This window comes from Schistocerca serialis, chromosome 5 (genome assembly GCF_023864345.2).
Source record: "Schistocerca serialis cubense isolate TAMUIC-IGC-003099 chromosome 5, iqSchSeri2.2, whole genome shotgun sequence".
NCBI classification, from domain to species: Eukaryota; Metazoa; Arthropoda; class Insecta; order Orthoptera; family Acrididae; genus Schistocerca; species Schistocerca serialis.
In genome coordinates, this window is record NC_064642.1 from 818,604,078 (window position 1) to 818,621,227 (window position 17,150).

General features: G+C 41.0%; 1 protein-coding gene across 1 annotated transcript in view; it reads right to left on the reverse strand.

The window, feature by feature from the left end:
* LOC126481047 (peroxisomal acyl-coenzyme A oxidase 3-like) overlaps nt 1-17,150 on the reverse strand; it is a 250,775-nt gene that overhangs the window by 88,669 nt on the left and 144,956 nt on the right. Inside the window, exons 8-10 of the mRNA XM_050104529.1 lie at nt 15,247-15,369; nt 7,848-7,968; nt 7,488-7,724 (exon numbers count right to left, since the gene is read on the reverse strand). Of these exons, the coding sequence (XP_049960486.1) occupies nt 7,488-7,724; nt 7,848-7,968; nt 15,247-15,369 (481 nt within the window). The remainder of the gene's footprint in view (nt 1-7,487; nt 7,725-7,847; nt 7,969-15,246; nt 15,370-17,150) is intronic.

Sequence of the window (17,150 nt, forward strand, 5' to 3'; positions counted from 1 at the left end):
TGTAAGGATGGACGAGTATATTATGTAGGTTCGGTGGATGGCGGAATACCACGGTAAGAGGGGTGGGAAGGATATTTCTCATTTCAGGGCACGACGAGAGGTAATCGAAACCCTGGCGGAGAATGTAATTCAGTTGCTCCTCTGTGGCCAGACTGTGGGTCTTCAGGAGGTGGTGCAAGCCTGGAAAGATAAGGCACGGGAGATTCGTTTTTGTATAAGGGTGGGAGGATAATTATGGTCAGTGAAGGCTTCAGTGAGACCCTCGGTATATTTAGAGAGGGTCTGCTTGTCACTGCAGATACGACAACCATGGGTGGCTATGCTGTACGGAAGGGACTTCTTGGTATGAAATGGGTGGCAGCTGTCGAAGTGGGGCAGCGGTTGAAGTGGAGGTATTGCTGGTGGTTAGTAGGTTTGATATGGACGGAGGTACTGATGTAGCCATCTCTGAGGTGGAGGTCAACATCTAGGAAGGTGGCTTGTTGGGTTGAGCAGGACCAGGTGAAGCAAATGGGGGAGAAGTTTTTGAGGTTCTGGAGGAGTGTGAATAAGGTGTCCTCACCTTCAATCCAGATAGCAAAGATGTCATCAATGAATCTGAATCAGGTGAGAGGTTTAGGATTTTGGGTTTTTAGGAAGGATTCCTCTAGATGGCCCATGAATAGGTTAGCATAGGAAGGTGCCATGCGGGTGCCCATAGCCGTACCATGGATTTGTTTGTAGATAATGCCTTCAAAGGAGAAGTAATTGTGGGTGAGGATATAGTTGGTCATCGAGACTAGGAAGGAGGTTGTTGGTTTGGAATCCATAGGGCATCTGGAAAGGTAGTGTTCAATAGCAGTAAGGCCATGGGCATTAGGAATGTTAGTGTACAGGGAGGTGGCATCAATAGTGACGAGCAGGGCACCGTGTGGTAAAGGGAAAGGAACTGTGGAGAGTCAGTCGAGGAAATGGTTGGTATCTTTTATATAAGAGGATAGGTTCCGGGTAATAGGTTGAAGGTGTTGGTCCATGAGAGCGGGCACATTGAAAAAGAATACTAGAAATATTTCAGTTCTTGGACAAAGTCCTTATTCGGAAGTAAAGAACTTGGACATGGTCTCGGTCTCTCTCTCTCTCTCTCTCTCTCTCTCTGTCTCTGTCTCTCTCTCCCCCCCCCCCCTCCCTCCCCTCCCCCTCCCCCTTCGGGTTCCCATGCATGCTCCCATTGGCAGTACTAGCATCTACCCCCACCCCTACCCTGCTGTCACCCCCTCTCCCCACCCCAATGCCTCTTACTCGTACTTCAACCCACTACCCACTCCAACTAGATCGTCGCTCATATCTGATGCAGTCACATTTAGGCCTTAGTGTCTGGTGACAGTGGCCGTGTTGGTGCAAGTTTTTTTGTTGTGTATATGTGTGTAAGTTTTCTACTTCTGAAGAAGGACTTTGTCCAAAACCTGAAATATTTCTAGTATTTTTCTGCATAACTAGGATAGATATGAATGTGTTTTATGATGAGACGAAAAGCAAACACTTTGAAGTATATTATTGCTTCCCTAGTTATATTATTTAGCTGTTGATGCTCCTGTTGGTTGCTTTCATATTTTAAGAATTCCTTACTTATTTTCTATGCAGAAGACTTGATATTTATCTCTTATTGATACAGAATTAATGTAATAATTTAGAAAAATAATACATCTTCTCAGTAAATATATAGTTACATCATCCATTGCAGTTAGACTGTTCTTTGGAAAATCACAATTATTATGTACATTCTTATTCATGGCTTCACAGTAATGTATACTAATAAAATTTTTGTGACCTTCAGTCATAGTGAGTTGATAAATGTCCATGAGCTTTTAGCCGAATACTTTTTGGCCACTGTCAAGTCCTGACTTGTAGAATTACTGCTGCTGACCTTTTATAGCTGTGGTGGCATCTGTTTTCATCAGAAATTTTTATTTTCATCTTTCCTTTCATGAAACTATCCCACATGCCATTCACTCTCTTCACTCACTCATTCACTCCACTGACTTCTCTGGGTCGTTGAGAATCCCAAGTCCCTTTTACTATCTGCCTCCAATTGCCTCTTGTCTTCCACTGCTTCCTTCCATTCAGTTATACCAAACATTCTGAGTTCAGAGCTCACCTCATTTTGCTATCGTGTTCTTCCTTATTCAGGGATCTTGAGCCTTCTGTCTTCTTGTGATATATCTGACGAGCTATTCTGCCAGGGTCCATTCTCACAACATATCGGCTATAACTAATTCTTTATTGGAGCTCCAAACCTATCTTTATGTTCCTTAGTGCAATGCTGGACCAAAGATTTTCCTGTATACTTTATTTTCAAAGACTGAGAGTTGGTATTGTTTTCTTTTGGTCATGCTCCATGTTTTCACTCCATAAAGCAGTACTGATGATTGTGTTATAGAGTTTCAGCAAGGTTTTCCTTGTCAAGAACTTCGAGGACTGAAGTTTTTGGAAAGAAAAGCAAACTTTGTTTGTCAGACTGGAGGGAGGCAACAGGCAGAGCAAACCTGCTGTGAGTCCCAGCAATTAAACAAGGGAAACTAATGATGCCAAAGCCATGTTTTAAGTGAACTTATGTAATCCTGGGCTTGAACAGGGGACAGACTGAACTCATGGTAGGACTAATGAGAGGCCATGGGAACTTTAAGAAACATCGGCACATGATGGTTAAAGAGAAAGAAGCCCCTATGAGTTGGCTCTGTGGTGAGGGTGAAGAAACTGCACCACACTTAATCTTCAAATGTGAAGTTTTGGAGATTAGAGGACATAGTTGATATTTGGGTCATCAAGTCCTGAAGAGATTGTGTCTAATGAAGAACTAGTACAGGACCTTCTACTGCTCTTTTGATTCAGCAAATGAGATCATTCTCGGTGCATTTTCATTGGTTTCTTCATGGAGGCTTTCATTTCCAATAATCATTTCGTAATGTCTATCTTTTCCTTCCTCAGCATTAAAGTCTCCCAGTACAATTTTTATGTCATGTTACAGTAAGCTTTCACACACTTTCTCCAGGCATTCATAGAAACTATTTTTTACACTGTCTTTTACAGTGTCTTCTTTGTCATTTGTAGGTGCATGAATATTGACAATAGAAACACTGAACCACTGGGCTTTTGCTCGTATATAGAATATTGCACTGAGATGACAAAAGTCATGGGATACCTCATAACATCTTGTTGAATCTCCTTTTTTCCAGTATAGTGCAGCAAGTCTATGTGGCATGAGCTTGACAAGTCACTAGAAGTCTCCTGCAGAAATACTGAGCTGTGCTGCCTTTATAGCCATCCATAATTAAAAAAGTGTTGGCAGTGCAGTATTTTGTGCACAAACTGACCTCTTATTTATGTCTCATTTCAATAGGATTTATGTTGAGCAATCTGGGCGACCAAATCATTTACTCAGATCATCTAGAATATTCTTCAAACCAGTCGTGAACCACTGTGGCTCACTGACATGGTGCATGGTCATCCATAAAAATTCCACTGTTGATTGGGATCATGAAGTCCTTGAATGATTGCAAATGGTCTCCAAGTAGCCAGACATAACCATTTCCAATCAATGAGCAGTTCAGTTGGACCATAGACCTTCCGTATAAACACAGCCCACGCCATTATGGAGCCACCAACAGCTTGCACAGTGATTTGTTCACAACTTCAGTCCACGGCTTCATGGGGTCTGCAACACACTCAAGCCCTACCATCAGCTCTTACCAAAAGAAATCAGGACTTGTCTGACCACACCACTGTTTTCCAGTTGTCTAGGATCACGGACCTAGGATAGGCACTCCATCCAATGTCATGCTGTTACCACAGGTACTTGCATTGGTAGTTTGCAGCCATAGCCCAATAATGCCATATTTCACTGCACTGTCTTACTAGATATGTTCATTATACATCTCACATTAATTTTTGTGGTTATTTCACACAGTGTTGATTGTCTGTTAGCACTGACAACTGGACAATAACGCTGTTTCTCTTAGTCATTAAGTGAAGGGTGTTGGCCATGGTGAGAAGTAATGCCTAAATTTTGATCTTCATCACACACTCTTGACTCTGTGTATCTCAGAATATATAATTCCCAAACGACTTCCAAAATGGAACATAACACGAGTCTAGCTCCAACTGTGTTTCTGCATTCAAAGTTCGTTAATGCCCATCGTGTGGCCATAATCGTGTGAGAAAGCTTTTCACATGACTCACCTAACTACAAATGAGAGTTCTGACAATGCACTGACCCATGCTGTGTATACAATATTACCACCATCCTGTATATGTGGGTATCTCACGAGAAATGCAATTCCAAATTCTTGCTTTTGTTTCTCACCACTGTTGAATATAGTATATTCTCCAAGGTTCTGTTTGTATTCTCCAGGAAATCTTGTTTCTTGTATTGCAGAAAAGTTTATATCGTCTTTGTCTATTTCATCTTGCAGCCTTTGCATATGCTCAGGACTCGACAGACCCCACATATACCATGTACCGACCCATTTTTTGTTTGCCATTCACAGTGATGGCTGTTTCTAAATTACAAAGTGTAAGTGAGAGAATTGTAACAATTTGTTTATGCACAATAGGGCTGTTAGCTCTAACACAACTTCCAACCTTTCCCAATGTCTGAATTACTCCAAACCTACTAGATCCTTCTTTGTCACCATGACAATCATATACAATTGTATGCCAACCAAAAATGTGAAGAAATGTAATTAATCACTTATTTATGTAAAAAGTGCTACATGAATTGTTTTATAATCTACAAATAACACATATCAAAACAAAACTGTATCATTCTAGATGCCACTGACGATGTCTTACAGTGAAAAAGGTGAAATGCATCTGGGAGAAATAAAATGCAGTGCAGCAAGAAAAGGCAGTTTCTATTTACAATACAAATAATTGTATCTTCACCCACAATTACTTTTCATTTGTGAGCATAAGCTACAAACAAATCTGTAGGACAGCAATGAGCACCGTCCTATGCTAACCTATCCATCGGCCATCTAGAGTAAACCTTTCTAACCACCCAGAATCCCAAATCGCTTACCTATTTCAAGATTAATTGATAACAGCTTTGTGATCTGGATCTAGCTGATGATGCCATATCCACACTTCCTCTCCCCCCTTTGCTTCATCTGTTCCTCATCGACCCAACAAGCCAACTTCCTCGATGTTGACTTCCATTTCAAAGATGTCTACATCAGTACCTCTGTCAATATCAGTCCTAGCAAGCACCAGCAATACCTCCTCTTTGACAGCTGCCATCCACTCGATAACATGCAGTCCCTTCTATACAGCCTAGCCACCCATGGTTGTCCTGCATGCAGTGAGAAGCAGTCCCTCTCAAATTACACTGACAATCTCAGTGAGGCGTGCAAATCCTGAAATTACCCTCCCAGTGTTGTATAGAAACAGACGTCCCATTTCTTGTCTCTCCAGTCACCTAACACATTCCATATAGCCATTATCCAGCGACAAAGAAGTTTTCTGCTTGTGACTCAGTACCAACGGGGATTTGACCAACTCGATCATATTCTCTATGAGGATTTCAACTTCCTCTCATTGTGCCCTGAAATGAGAAATATCCTTCCTGCTATACTTCTCACCCCTCCCACAGTGGTATTCTACCACCTACCAAACACACGCAATATCCTTATCCCCCCTTACTCCACCTCTGCTCCCAGCGCCTTGCCTCATGGTTCATATCCCTACAATAGCCTAGATGCAAGACCTGTCCCATACGTCTTCCCACAACCGCCTACTCCAGTCCAGTCACAGTCATCTCCTGTCCCACCAAAGGCAGTGCTACCTGTGAAAGCAGTCATGTGATCTATGAACTAAACTGCAATCACTATGCTGATATCTACATTGGCATTACAATTGATAAATGTGGCTGAGAAGCAGTTGGACCACCCAGTTGCTGCACAAGATGTGCAGCACAATGTGCTTTACTTCAGTAACTGCTTCACAGCCTGTGCCATCTGGATCCTTTCTACCAATACCAGATTTTCTGAATAGGGCAGGTGAAAACTCTCCCTGCCATATATCCTATGTTTCCAGAACTCCATAGCTTCAACCTTCGCTAGTCTTTGTGCTCAATCTACCTATCCATCAATAGTATGTTTTCCCTGCTCTACATCTCTCCTATTCAGCCCTCTTTTGTTCCACCCCCCCCCCCCCCCCCCCTTCTGCCTGCACCTGGCAGCCTTACCCTGACCCACCATGTCCCTGCAAGTTCCCACAAGCAGCACTACACTTTCCCCACCCCTACTTTGCTATTCCTTCCCTTCCCTGCTCCAGCCTCCTCCTTATCCTCACCACCCACCCCAGATTGCTTCTCCATCAGATGACTCAGTCCAGCCACAGTGGCCATGTATGTACGTGTTGTGCTTGTGCAGTCTTTTCATTGTTCATTCCTGTGACTCAGCGTCTCTTGTGTATGGTGAGTAGCAATCTATCTTTTTTGTAATACTGTTGTTATTCCATCCTAGACTTTCCACTGATTGATATTGACACAAGACAAAGACACGGCAACTTAATCTGTATATTGTATTAAAAATAAACTGTCACTATAGTTGTGCCATCTTAATTTAATTGAGTGACTTAACAGGGAAGTTGCTGAGGGATCCATTCATAAAGTTTCTGTCCATAAGCCTTACAGTCCAGAATTGGTGTGCCAATCAGGCAAAACTACTTTGAGCCCTGAGGCAATGGTCCCACTGACACACCAGGTCAAAGATATGCATTTCAGGCAGCATTTCCTGTTACATGAGGAAGTCTGTAACTGACTGCTGCACATACTCATCCAACAGGAAAAATTGACCCTTTGAGGCCTTTTTTTAGGGACAGGAGATGTGATAATCACATGAGGAGAGATCAGAACTATAGTGTGGATGCTTGAGTGTCTCCCACTTATGTCAACTGTCCTCCCAGACTGACTGGCATCTTGTTTCGAGTGTCAAGCATGGAACTCTGCACATCATTCCACAACAGCAGTTTTTGACAGACTTGCTGCCCTGCACACATTCTTCATTCTCTGATGGTTATATACTAGTGTTTGTCTATCAATAGCATTATATACTGTAAGGCACAAATGCCTTCTCCTCCTATAATAATGCAGCATCACTAATCTGTGTCAATAGACAGGTCCTCAAGATGAGAAGTAAAAAAGGAAAAAATAGTTGCGGTTGATAGGATCGAAGAAGATAAAGACAGGAAACCTTTACCACCCCCTTCCCTTCTTTGATATGTGAGAAAGCACAACCCACATCAAAACTATGGAGCTATATTAATGTGATGGACTACACACTACCACAAAGGAATACATTCACTATCTTTGTCGAAGCAACAGCAACAGAGTCTGAATGCATTTCTGTCAGTTGCATTAGGTGCTTTATACTGTGAAAGTATGTATTAGCATGCTCTTACATTTACATAGCTGCTGACTGTGTGGTACTTAATGTTATATATTATCTTACTTTTTGGATTTACTGCTTCTTCCACAGATACAGCCATAAATCTGCTCTGAAGAATGTCTGCTGCATCAGATAAGAATGAAACAGAATTGAGAGGCATGTCAAAATCATGTACACTTCCCCTGCGATTTTTCCACAGCTGAACTAGCCAGTTACTTGCTTGTTGCAAAAGTACATTATTTTCCCCCTCATATGTACAGTTTGCATCAGTGAAGTTGCGAATATCTCCAAGTCCAGATGCTGAAAAGTAAAAACATTTTATAGTTTGATTGTAAGCCACACAACTTGTGATGCACTTAATAAATTTTGTGGTATTTATTTTTGTTGCAAAAACATAAAATAAGACAAATGCCAGGATTTTACCTTTCAGGTAGCCATATTTTCCACAAATATCTATACACTGTTTAATGGCATCTCCCACCATCCAGCCTGCTAAAGGTTTGGCAGCAGAAGAAAGAGCATGAATTTCTGGACCCATTTTTGCCTATAACAAGGGATTTATTATGCAGAGTCAGTTTATTCTCATATGAAGCAAGGACACAACAGTTTTTGTAGGTTTGTATAAGACAAATCTGATGTGGAATCTCCTAAGGATACTTCTCATTTTTGTATGAAATGTTTCCCACATAAATTAGGAACACCACTGACATGAACATTATTTACATCTGCATACATATTCTGCAAACCAATGTGAAGTGCACATCAGAGGGTACTTAGCATTGTAACATACAGCTTTTATTTCTTTCTGCTGAAATCATATGTGGAGCACGGAAAGATTTACTGCTAAAATGGCCGTGTGCATGTTGTAATTTGTTTAATCTTAACTTTGTATTCCGCATGAAAGCAGTACATTGAGGCTAAAGTACATTTCTAGATTCTTCACTTAAACTGGTTCTAGAAACTTCATCAATAGGCTTTCGTGGAGCAATTAATGTCTTTCTTCAAGCATCTGCCAGTTCACATTTTTCTCAATGTTTTTGGGTCAAGAAAGTTTGTGACCATTTGAATATGTTCAATATCCTGTGTTAGTCTTGCAGGTATGGTCCCACACAGTTCATAAATATTCTAAGATTGGGCATACAAGTGTGTTGTAACCAGCCTGCTTTGCAGGGTTCACCATAAAATGAATACTTTTAGGCCAATATTTACATCCTTCATGATTTTTGTTATATGGGCATTAGGCCGGGGCCTAAGATATTTTTGTGGGCCTAATGTTTCATCTTGTAATATTGCAGATGTTATCACAGAATTTAAATATACACTCAGTATTTTCCAACTTAAATGAGCTCAGCAAGCTTAACTGTTTGCTTGATACCATGATACCACACGACGGTCGTTTTATGAAATCATCAGACTGCAGCCTAAGATCCCGGTGCTATTGCAACAAGTGCTATGGAGATTGTAATGCAGAAGAGTTGGCACAGTTTAGTTTAAGATTAAGACTCACATCTGGTCTAACATCAACCCTCCCCCTTTTCCTTTTAAGTTTTCTTTTTTTTTTTCAGAATTTCTATAGCCCTTACATTCTAGCATTGTAACAACTGGACTTTGATAAAACTATAGTATACAGGAAAAACAATTGGTAATTCCCTAGCCCCACAGTACTGACCCAATTTTTACACCCATAATAAAGCTGCATGAATATTTGAATACTCCAAAGAACCTATGCCTGCCAGTTGTCAGAGCAGGATTATACAAAATTCCTTTGAGATGCAGTCAAGTGTGCAATTATAATGTAATGACACTTTGTTCATGACATTGTGCTGAATGGCACCATCCCGAACCAGTGTATTCATCTGTCACCTAGAGGAATCCCAAATCTCTCACCTGGTTCAGATTCACTGATGACATCTTTGTTATCTGGGCTGAGGACGAGGACACACTGTCCTCATTCCTCCAGAACCTCAAATTCATTCCCCTGATTCCCTTCATCTCTTTCTCCTCACTCAACAATTCACCTTCCTCAATGTCAATCTGCACATTACAGATGGTTCCATCAGAACCTCTGTCCACATGAGATGTACCAATCATCAACAGTACCTTCATTTGAATAGCTGCCACACATTCCACACTAAGAAGTCTCTTCCGTACAGCTTTAGACACCTTTATTCATCAGATATCAGTGATGAGCAGTCCTTCTCCAGATATTTCAAGAGTCTATCTCAGGCCTTTGCAGACTGAAATGATCCTACCTACCTTTTCCAGAAGGAGACTGCCATTGGTTTGTCTCTCCAGTCAACCACCAGCTGCCCTATGTTCACTGACCAGCCACAAAGGACTGCCTCCTTCACAATTCACTACCACCCAGGACTGGAGCAACCAAATTTCATTCTCTGGCATTGTTTTGACAACCTCTCATCATACACAGAAATGAAAAATATTCTCCTCACGACTATTCCCAACCCTCACATTAGTATTACACACTCCAACCTGGCCGTATTCTGCCGTTGCCCCAATCCCTTGGCCTGGGACTCATATCCCTGTAAAAGAGTCATGTGCAACACATGTCCAATACATCCTCCTGTAATATGTCAATTTATGACCCCGTCTCCCCCAATGGCATGACGTGTGTGGATGGCCAGAAACAAAAGGATGAGTCAAGAAGTAATCAATCAATATTAAATCAGCAAACAGGATCAGGGCCTTTAGATGAGGAACAAATCACTGCTGTATCCATACTTTGTGTATAAATTTTATTTTGAAGCATCTAAAAATTCAGCTCCAAGTTAAAGCATCACAGTGATTCAGAGAGGAAAGATCCTCAATAATAATAATAATAATAATAATAATAATAATCCTCGACAAACAGAGAAACTGAAATCTGTAAACAGGTCTTTCCTGCCATCATTCTGAGAGGAATTAGAAATTTGTTCACTATGATGGTGGCCATTAAAAAGATTCAAGTTCGACTGCTGCAACTTCATGTTTGTGAGATTCAGGAAAGCTCACTATTCTGATGGTTGTAGTGGTGACAGGCTATGGAAGCTCTGGGGAAAAAAGGAAATGGCCAGTTCTATGGCCCAGCAGGTGAAATTAGCTATTGGTACACCCAGCAGGTTGACATCTGACTGCCACTGCACCATCCCATTATGCAAGATCTTCTTCTTGCCGACAACTGCATCTCAGCTACAGGCACTAACCGCCATGCCGTAGTAAAGTTTAACTATTCAATGTCACTCAGATTCGATTGCTGTTTTGGACGTTTGGTGATTGTGAGTATTTTGCAAAGTGATGGGAAAGTTACAATGCCAGCCATGCGTTACGATCCATTGAAGTCTTCCAACCCTTTTGTTACTTAAACCTAGTTCTTACGGTTCAGTGTTCCCTCTCTGACGTGCTCTCAGTCAAGCTCGTGAAATTTCTAGTTCTGTGGTCATTCAATATGTTGTTTTGTGAAAGTTTTTATGCCATTGGAGGCTGTCCTTGCTTATGAACGACTTGTTCTGTTCTGATTTTAGAATACAACTCTGTTGTTATACTCTCTAAATTTTGTGTTTATTAGTGTTGTGAGTTCTACCATTTTTCCCCAGATCAGTGGCCACCTGCAAGTAGAGGTATAGTCAGTACCTTCCTGTGGTCTGAAAGTGGATAGCATATTAATCTGAGGTCCCAACAGCCTAATAAGCTCTTTTCATTTTTGCCACCTGCGGCACGAGCACTGTGTCGGTCAGTGCAGGTGTGGAGGCTCACTCTCCGCACCAACTACTCTCGTCCTGCCAAAGGCATCTCCTACTCTGTAAAAGACCAGACCTAATGTGAATGCAGTCATATGGACTTAGGTACAACCACTGTGCAGCAGTTTATGAGTGTGACCATTAATGAACTGTCAGATCGCACAAACGGCCACCGCTAAAATGTGGCTGAGAGACCGCTAGATCACACAGTTGCTGATCACGTAGTGCAACGTGGTGTGCTCAACTTAAAGAACTACTTTGCAGCCTGTGCTGTCTGGGTTCCCACTGAAAATTGCACAGGTGCCAGCCATCCACACAATGTATCCTCCATTCTCATACCCCCTCTAGCCTAGACCTTCACTAGTTCCTGACCCCACCTGCCTGTATCCCTTTCCTGCTTGATCTTGCATCACGCCTGCATATTCCTTTCCCCTTCTCCGCTTCTATACTCTCCTATCTTCTCCCCTGGCACAGCTTCTGAATGCTGCACCTGGTGGCCCAATTTCCCATCCCTGCCACATCCCCACACACTCCCAGAGGTGCCACTACAGCCTAAACCTACCCTGCTACACCTCCCACTCCCCACCTAATGCCTCCTCTGGGACCTCACTACCTACCCTCACCAAGATCGGCACAAGCCTCAGTCAGATTCCAATGCCAGAACACAGCAGTGACTGTGCATGTGAGAGTCATGAGAGTATGGAAATACATTTCTGTGTCTGATAGATTGTTATAGAATAAGATAGTAAATGTGACATTTGTTAACACAGATTTGCCAATATAAGAACCATGTCATTAAGAATAATGGTCACGATGAGAAATACAAATATCTTATTTCTAACCTTGGGAAAAGTTAACCAGTCTCTCAGCTGTCATTAAGAGAGCATATCCTAGAGGTAGATAATATAAATAAATATTTAAATGATATCAATATAATGGAAGGAAACATTCCACGTGGGAAAAATTATATATAAAAACAAAGATGAGGTGACTTACCGAACAAAAGCGCTGGCAGGTCGATAGACACACAAACAAACACAAACACACACACAAAATTCAAGCTTTCGCAACAAACTGTTGCCTCATCAGGAAAGAGGGAAGGAGAGGGGAAGACGAAAGGAAGTGGGTTTTAAGGGAGAGGGTAAGGAGTCATTCCAATCCCGGGAGCGGAAAGACTTACCTTAGGGGGAAAAAAGGACAGGTATACACTCGCACACACGCACATATCCATCCACACATACAGACACAAGCAGACATGCGTGGATGGATATGTGCGTGTGTGCGAGTGTATACCTGTCCTTTTTTCCCCCTAAGGTAAGTCTTTCCACTCCCGGGATTGGAATGACTCCTTACCCTCTCCCTTAAAACCCACTTCCTTTCGTCTTCCCCTCTCCTTCCCTCTTTCCTGATGAGGCAACAGTTTGTTGCGAAAGCTTGAATTTTGTGTGTGTGTTTGTGTTTGTTTGTGTGTCTATCGACCTGCCAGCGCTTTTGTTCGGTAAGTCACCTCATCTTTGTTTTTATATATAAATATTTAAATGGCTGAAAATGCATATAGTATTGCCAGAGAAATTCATTCGAAAGAACAATGAGCCATTTTAACTAAGTAACAAGATTGTGCATCTTCTACTGTGCAACATGTGCATGGGGTGGGGGCTGGTGTTAAAATGCAGTTGACAAAGAATGAAAAAATGCACAAATGAGCTAGTCAAAACTGAAGGCAATAGTGATCATTTTCTCAATATTGGGGTTGTTATGATGACTGAATGAGTGCCTGACAATCAAACAGTTAATCATAATTATTACAAAGAAGTCCTAATCAAACTGAGGGAAAGAGTGAGGAAGAAAAGACCAGATTTGTGGAAGAAGATGCTCGGATTCTGCAGCAGGACAGCGCCTCAGCCCACAATGCCACGATGTGCAAAAGGTTTAGCAAACAAGCACATTCCTGTACTCGAACATCCTCTGTATTCACCAGATCTGGCTCTCTGTGACTGTTACCTGTTCCCTCAATTGAAAGTGCATTGATGAAGTGAACACATTTTCAGTGTGTTGAAGTGGTAAAAGCAGAAACAGCCACACTGTTGAACAGGGTGACAATGGATGACGTGCAGCATTCCTTTTAACAACTGATGACACAAATGCAGTGGTGTTTAGATAGGCGAGGGGAGTATGCTGAAGGGGATAAAAGTTAGTTGTAATTTTGCAATAAATCGTATTTGTGACACTGGTATTGTTATTTACTTGCCACACCTTGATTAAAATTATGCTCACCATAGCTACCTTCAGCAGACAACAGGCAGACAGCACTGTCCTGTCTTTCAGAACTGTCAGCTCCTTCTGAGCTGTATTCAAAATTATTCATCAGGGTAAGTACCGGTAAGCTAATTCTGTGCTTAATTTTACAGTTTTTGATAATTCATTTTTTTCATAATGGAATTTTGTATTACAAAGGCACTTGTAATAATAAAAGGGAAGCTGCCAATGGATGTGGACAATCCATTTCACAAATATACGACAAGATAAGTTTCTATTTTAGATACTTATGAAACCTATTCTTGAAGATTATGCCAAAGCATAGATTTTAAGTACTGCAACTCTTTAAGTAAGTGTGGAATCAAAGAATACAACAAACTGTTCCATGACTATAGTAGTTTGTTTTCACATGTATTGACTGCAAATCTCCCTTATTTACACAATTATTTTTTGACAAGGATAAGATAGAATATTTAAACTTGGTGTAATGTGTCAATTAAAAAAAAGTGCAATGATACTTTGAAGTATTGGGGAAAAATTTGGGGCAGAACTACTGTAAGAGACATAAATAGTTAACTTACAATTATTTACCTGCTTTAAATGATATCTGTTTTGTACTTTCAGAGGTTATTTTTATTCTGACATAGCAACAGTGCCACATGAGCAAACAAAATATATCGGCTTCCCTGCTTTGTTACCAAAATAGTTTTCAAAAATACTAGGCTGTATAATCATTTTAGAATTCAGTGTATAGTCAGAACATCACAATTCCTAATACAGTAAGCATTATTTCAAAAAGAAAATTTTAGATAGCAAAATCAACCCATACGTAAGGAAATGAAACAATGCATACTACAAGAACTTTTAAATGACAGTTGATATACATTATATATACTGGTTGATTCTGATACCTAGGCAGTAAAATAACTCATGGCGTATGGACCAAGGAGGACATAAAAAGCAGACTAACGCTGGCATTAAGGACATTTCTGGCCAAGAGAAGTCTACTAGTATCAAACATAAGTCATAATTTGAGGAAGAAATTTCTGAAAATGTATGTTTTGAACACAGCATCATGCGATAGTGAAACATGGACTGTGGGAAAACTAGAACAGAAGCAAATAGAAGTATTTGAGATGTGGTGCTACAGAAGAATGTTAAAATTACGTGGACTGATAAGGTAAGAAATGAGGAGGTTCTCTGTAGAATCAGTGAAGAAAGAAATATATGGAAAACACTGACAAGAAGAAGGGACAGAATGATAGGACTCCTGTTAAGATATTAGGAATATCTTCCATGGTACTAAATGAAGCTGCAGAGGTAAAAACTTTAGAGGAAGATAGTGATTATGTTATATTCAGTAAATAATTGAATATGTAGGTTGCATGTGTTACTCCAAGATGAAAAGGTTTCCACAGGGAAGGAATTTATGGCTGGTTGCATCAAATAACCTGAAGACTGATGACTCAAAAAAATAACTATTAACTGACATTCTATCTTATATTTTATGATTTCATGAATGTAAGTTTTCCTATGGTTCTTACAATAGTTACTGTGGATAAAATGAAAAATATATATATACATTCTATTAAGGAGCACTATCTGAAGGGAAAAGGCCATAGTCATCATATTTCATATCCCCAATTAAAGTACAAATTCCACCCAACACAGTGAGTGGACTCACCCTTGGAGGAGTGTGAGGACAGTCTTTCTCCAGTAGGATGGTGTCTAATATTGTAGTGTTCTGTTGAAACCATATTTACAGTGCAGACCATTGTCTTTCTAAATGCCTGTTCTACCAGCTACTAACATATGCAATATGATTTTCTTACCAGTTCTTCCTTATTTGTTCCTAGGAATGTTTTTACTTGGAAGTCAGCCATCAAATCGGAAAAGAAGTTAGAGAGAATTTTCAGTGCAAAGGTAGCAGCCAAGTATGGAATCAACTGCCACTGCTGTAAATTATAAGAAAAAAGATTATTTTGCAGGAAACTGGCATTCTTCCATAGTCAAGTATCATGAGAACGCAGGACATGATAGGAAACTAATAAATGATTCACTAAAAAAAAAAAAATATAGTCTCAAGCTGTACAATTATTACATAAATTAGGTTAAAATGTTTTTTTAGAAACTTTACAAACTGATAATCCAATATGACATTTACAAATTACTTTTTAGACTAAGTGTATATGACATGACTTTCTTTCATGCATTTGTAATCACTTTAGCTGTCCCATACATCATTTTAATGTAAGGCTCAAACAATGGAAAATCCAAGATGGAATGTAACAGTTGTTAATGTAAGGATCACTTGCACTTTTGGAACAGAATTAAACAACTTATAAAATAAATAATTTAGGAGTAAAGGAAGCCATTAAGTGACAGTAGAAGTATTGATCGTTGACACACCCACAATCAAATCCCTTGTCTGGTCCAAGATCATTGACTATATATTAACGATCTGCTCAAGAAACCCAAGCCTCATTCATCCACAACCTCAATACCTTCTCTCCTATCTGCTTCACCTGGTCCCCCCCCCCCCCCCCCCCCCCCACAAACTAACATACCACCTCTGTGGTCATTGATCTCCAATTTTCTGATGGCTCCAGTCATACATCCTTGCATATTCAGCCAACTAAACGCAAATAGTACCTGCATTTTGATAGACGTCACCCCTTCCATGTCATAATATCACCCCCATATACCCTGGCCACGTGCGGATGGCATATCTACAATTCCCTGTTGAAAGTTTCACAAAGACCTTCACAGACAGACAGTACACTCCATATCTAGTCGGCAAACAGATTTCCCTCACTAGTATCCTCATTCATCTCTATTCCTCCCACCAACTCCAAGAATGAGCTGCAAAGGACAGCCCCCCTGGTCACCCAGTATCAGCCCACACTGGACTAACTGAACCATATCTTTCACTATGATTTTGCTTATCCATCACCATGCCTGAAAACAGGGGCATCCCACCCACAATCATTCCCATGCTTTGTAGAGTGGTACTCCTTTGACAACCCCACCTCCATAGCATCCCAGCCTGTCCCTATGCCACTCCTACTCCCCCTCCGAAGAATTTTTGTACAGTATTTTATGTGCTCAAGACCACCAACTAGCTGTCCACAAGAAAGAATGGCTGCGGCCAAGCCTTGACCAAGAAGAAAGTCTACCACCCAATGGCACAACATATTGCTTACAACACACTCCAGTTCAATTGCTGCTTCGCAAGCCAAGCCGTCTGAATCCTTCTTCCCTCATACCCCACCTTTTCTGAACTATACAGGTGGGAGTTATCCTTGCAACACATCCTTTGCTACCATAATCCTCCTGATCTCATTCTCTGCTAACCCACTGTTGCCAAACTCTCTATTCCACAGTTTCCTCTTCTTCTGCTCTGTCACCCCCTCCCAATCCACACCTCCACTTCACCTTCATCTTGTGCCAAACATCACTGGTTCTGGTGTCTATGTATCGCATACCTAGCCCTTGCTCCAGCCATGTCTTCCTCCCACATTCCTAGCCTGCACACAGGTTGCCTCCCTTTTAACTGCTAGCTACCTGTCCGCAACACCTCCTCCTGCTTCCTGCCTCTTTCTCCCATTATCCACCCCACTCGAGCCAATCCTCACCCCAGCCAACCTGCTGAACAGCACATCCAATATTGTGTGTCTAACTGGCACAGTGTATGTGCACAGGTGTGTGTGTGTGTGTGTGTGTGTGTGTGTGTGTG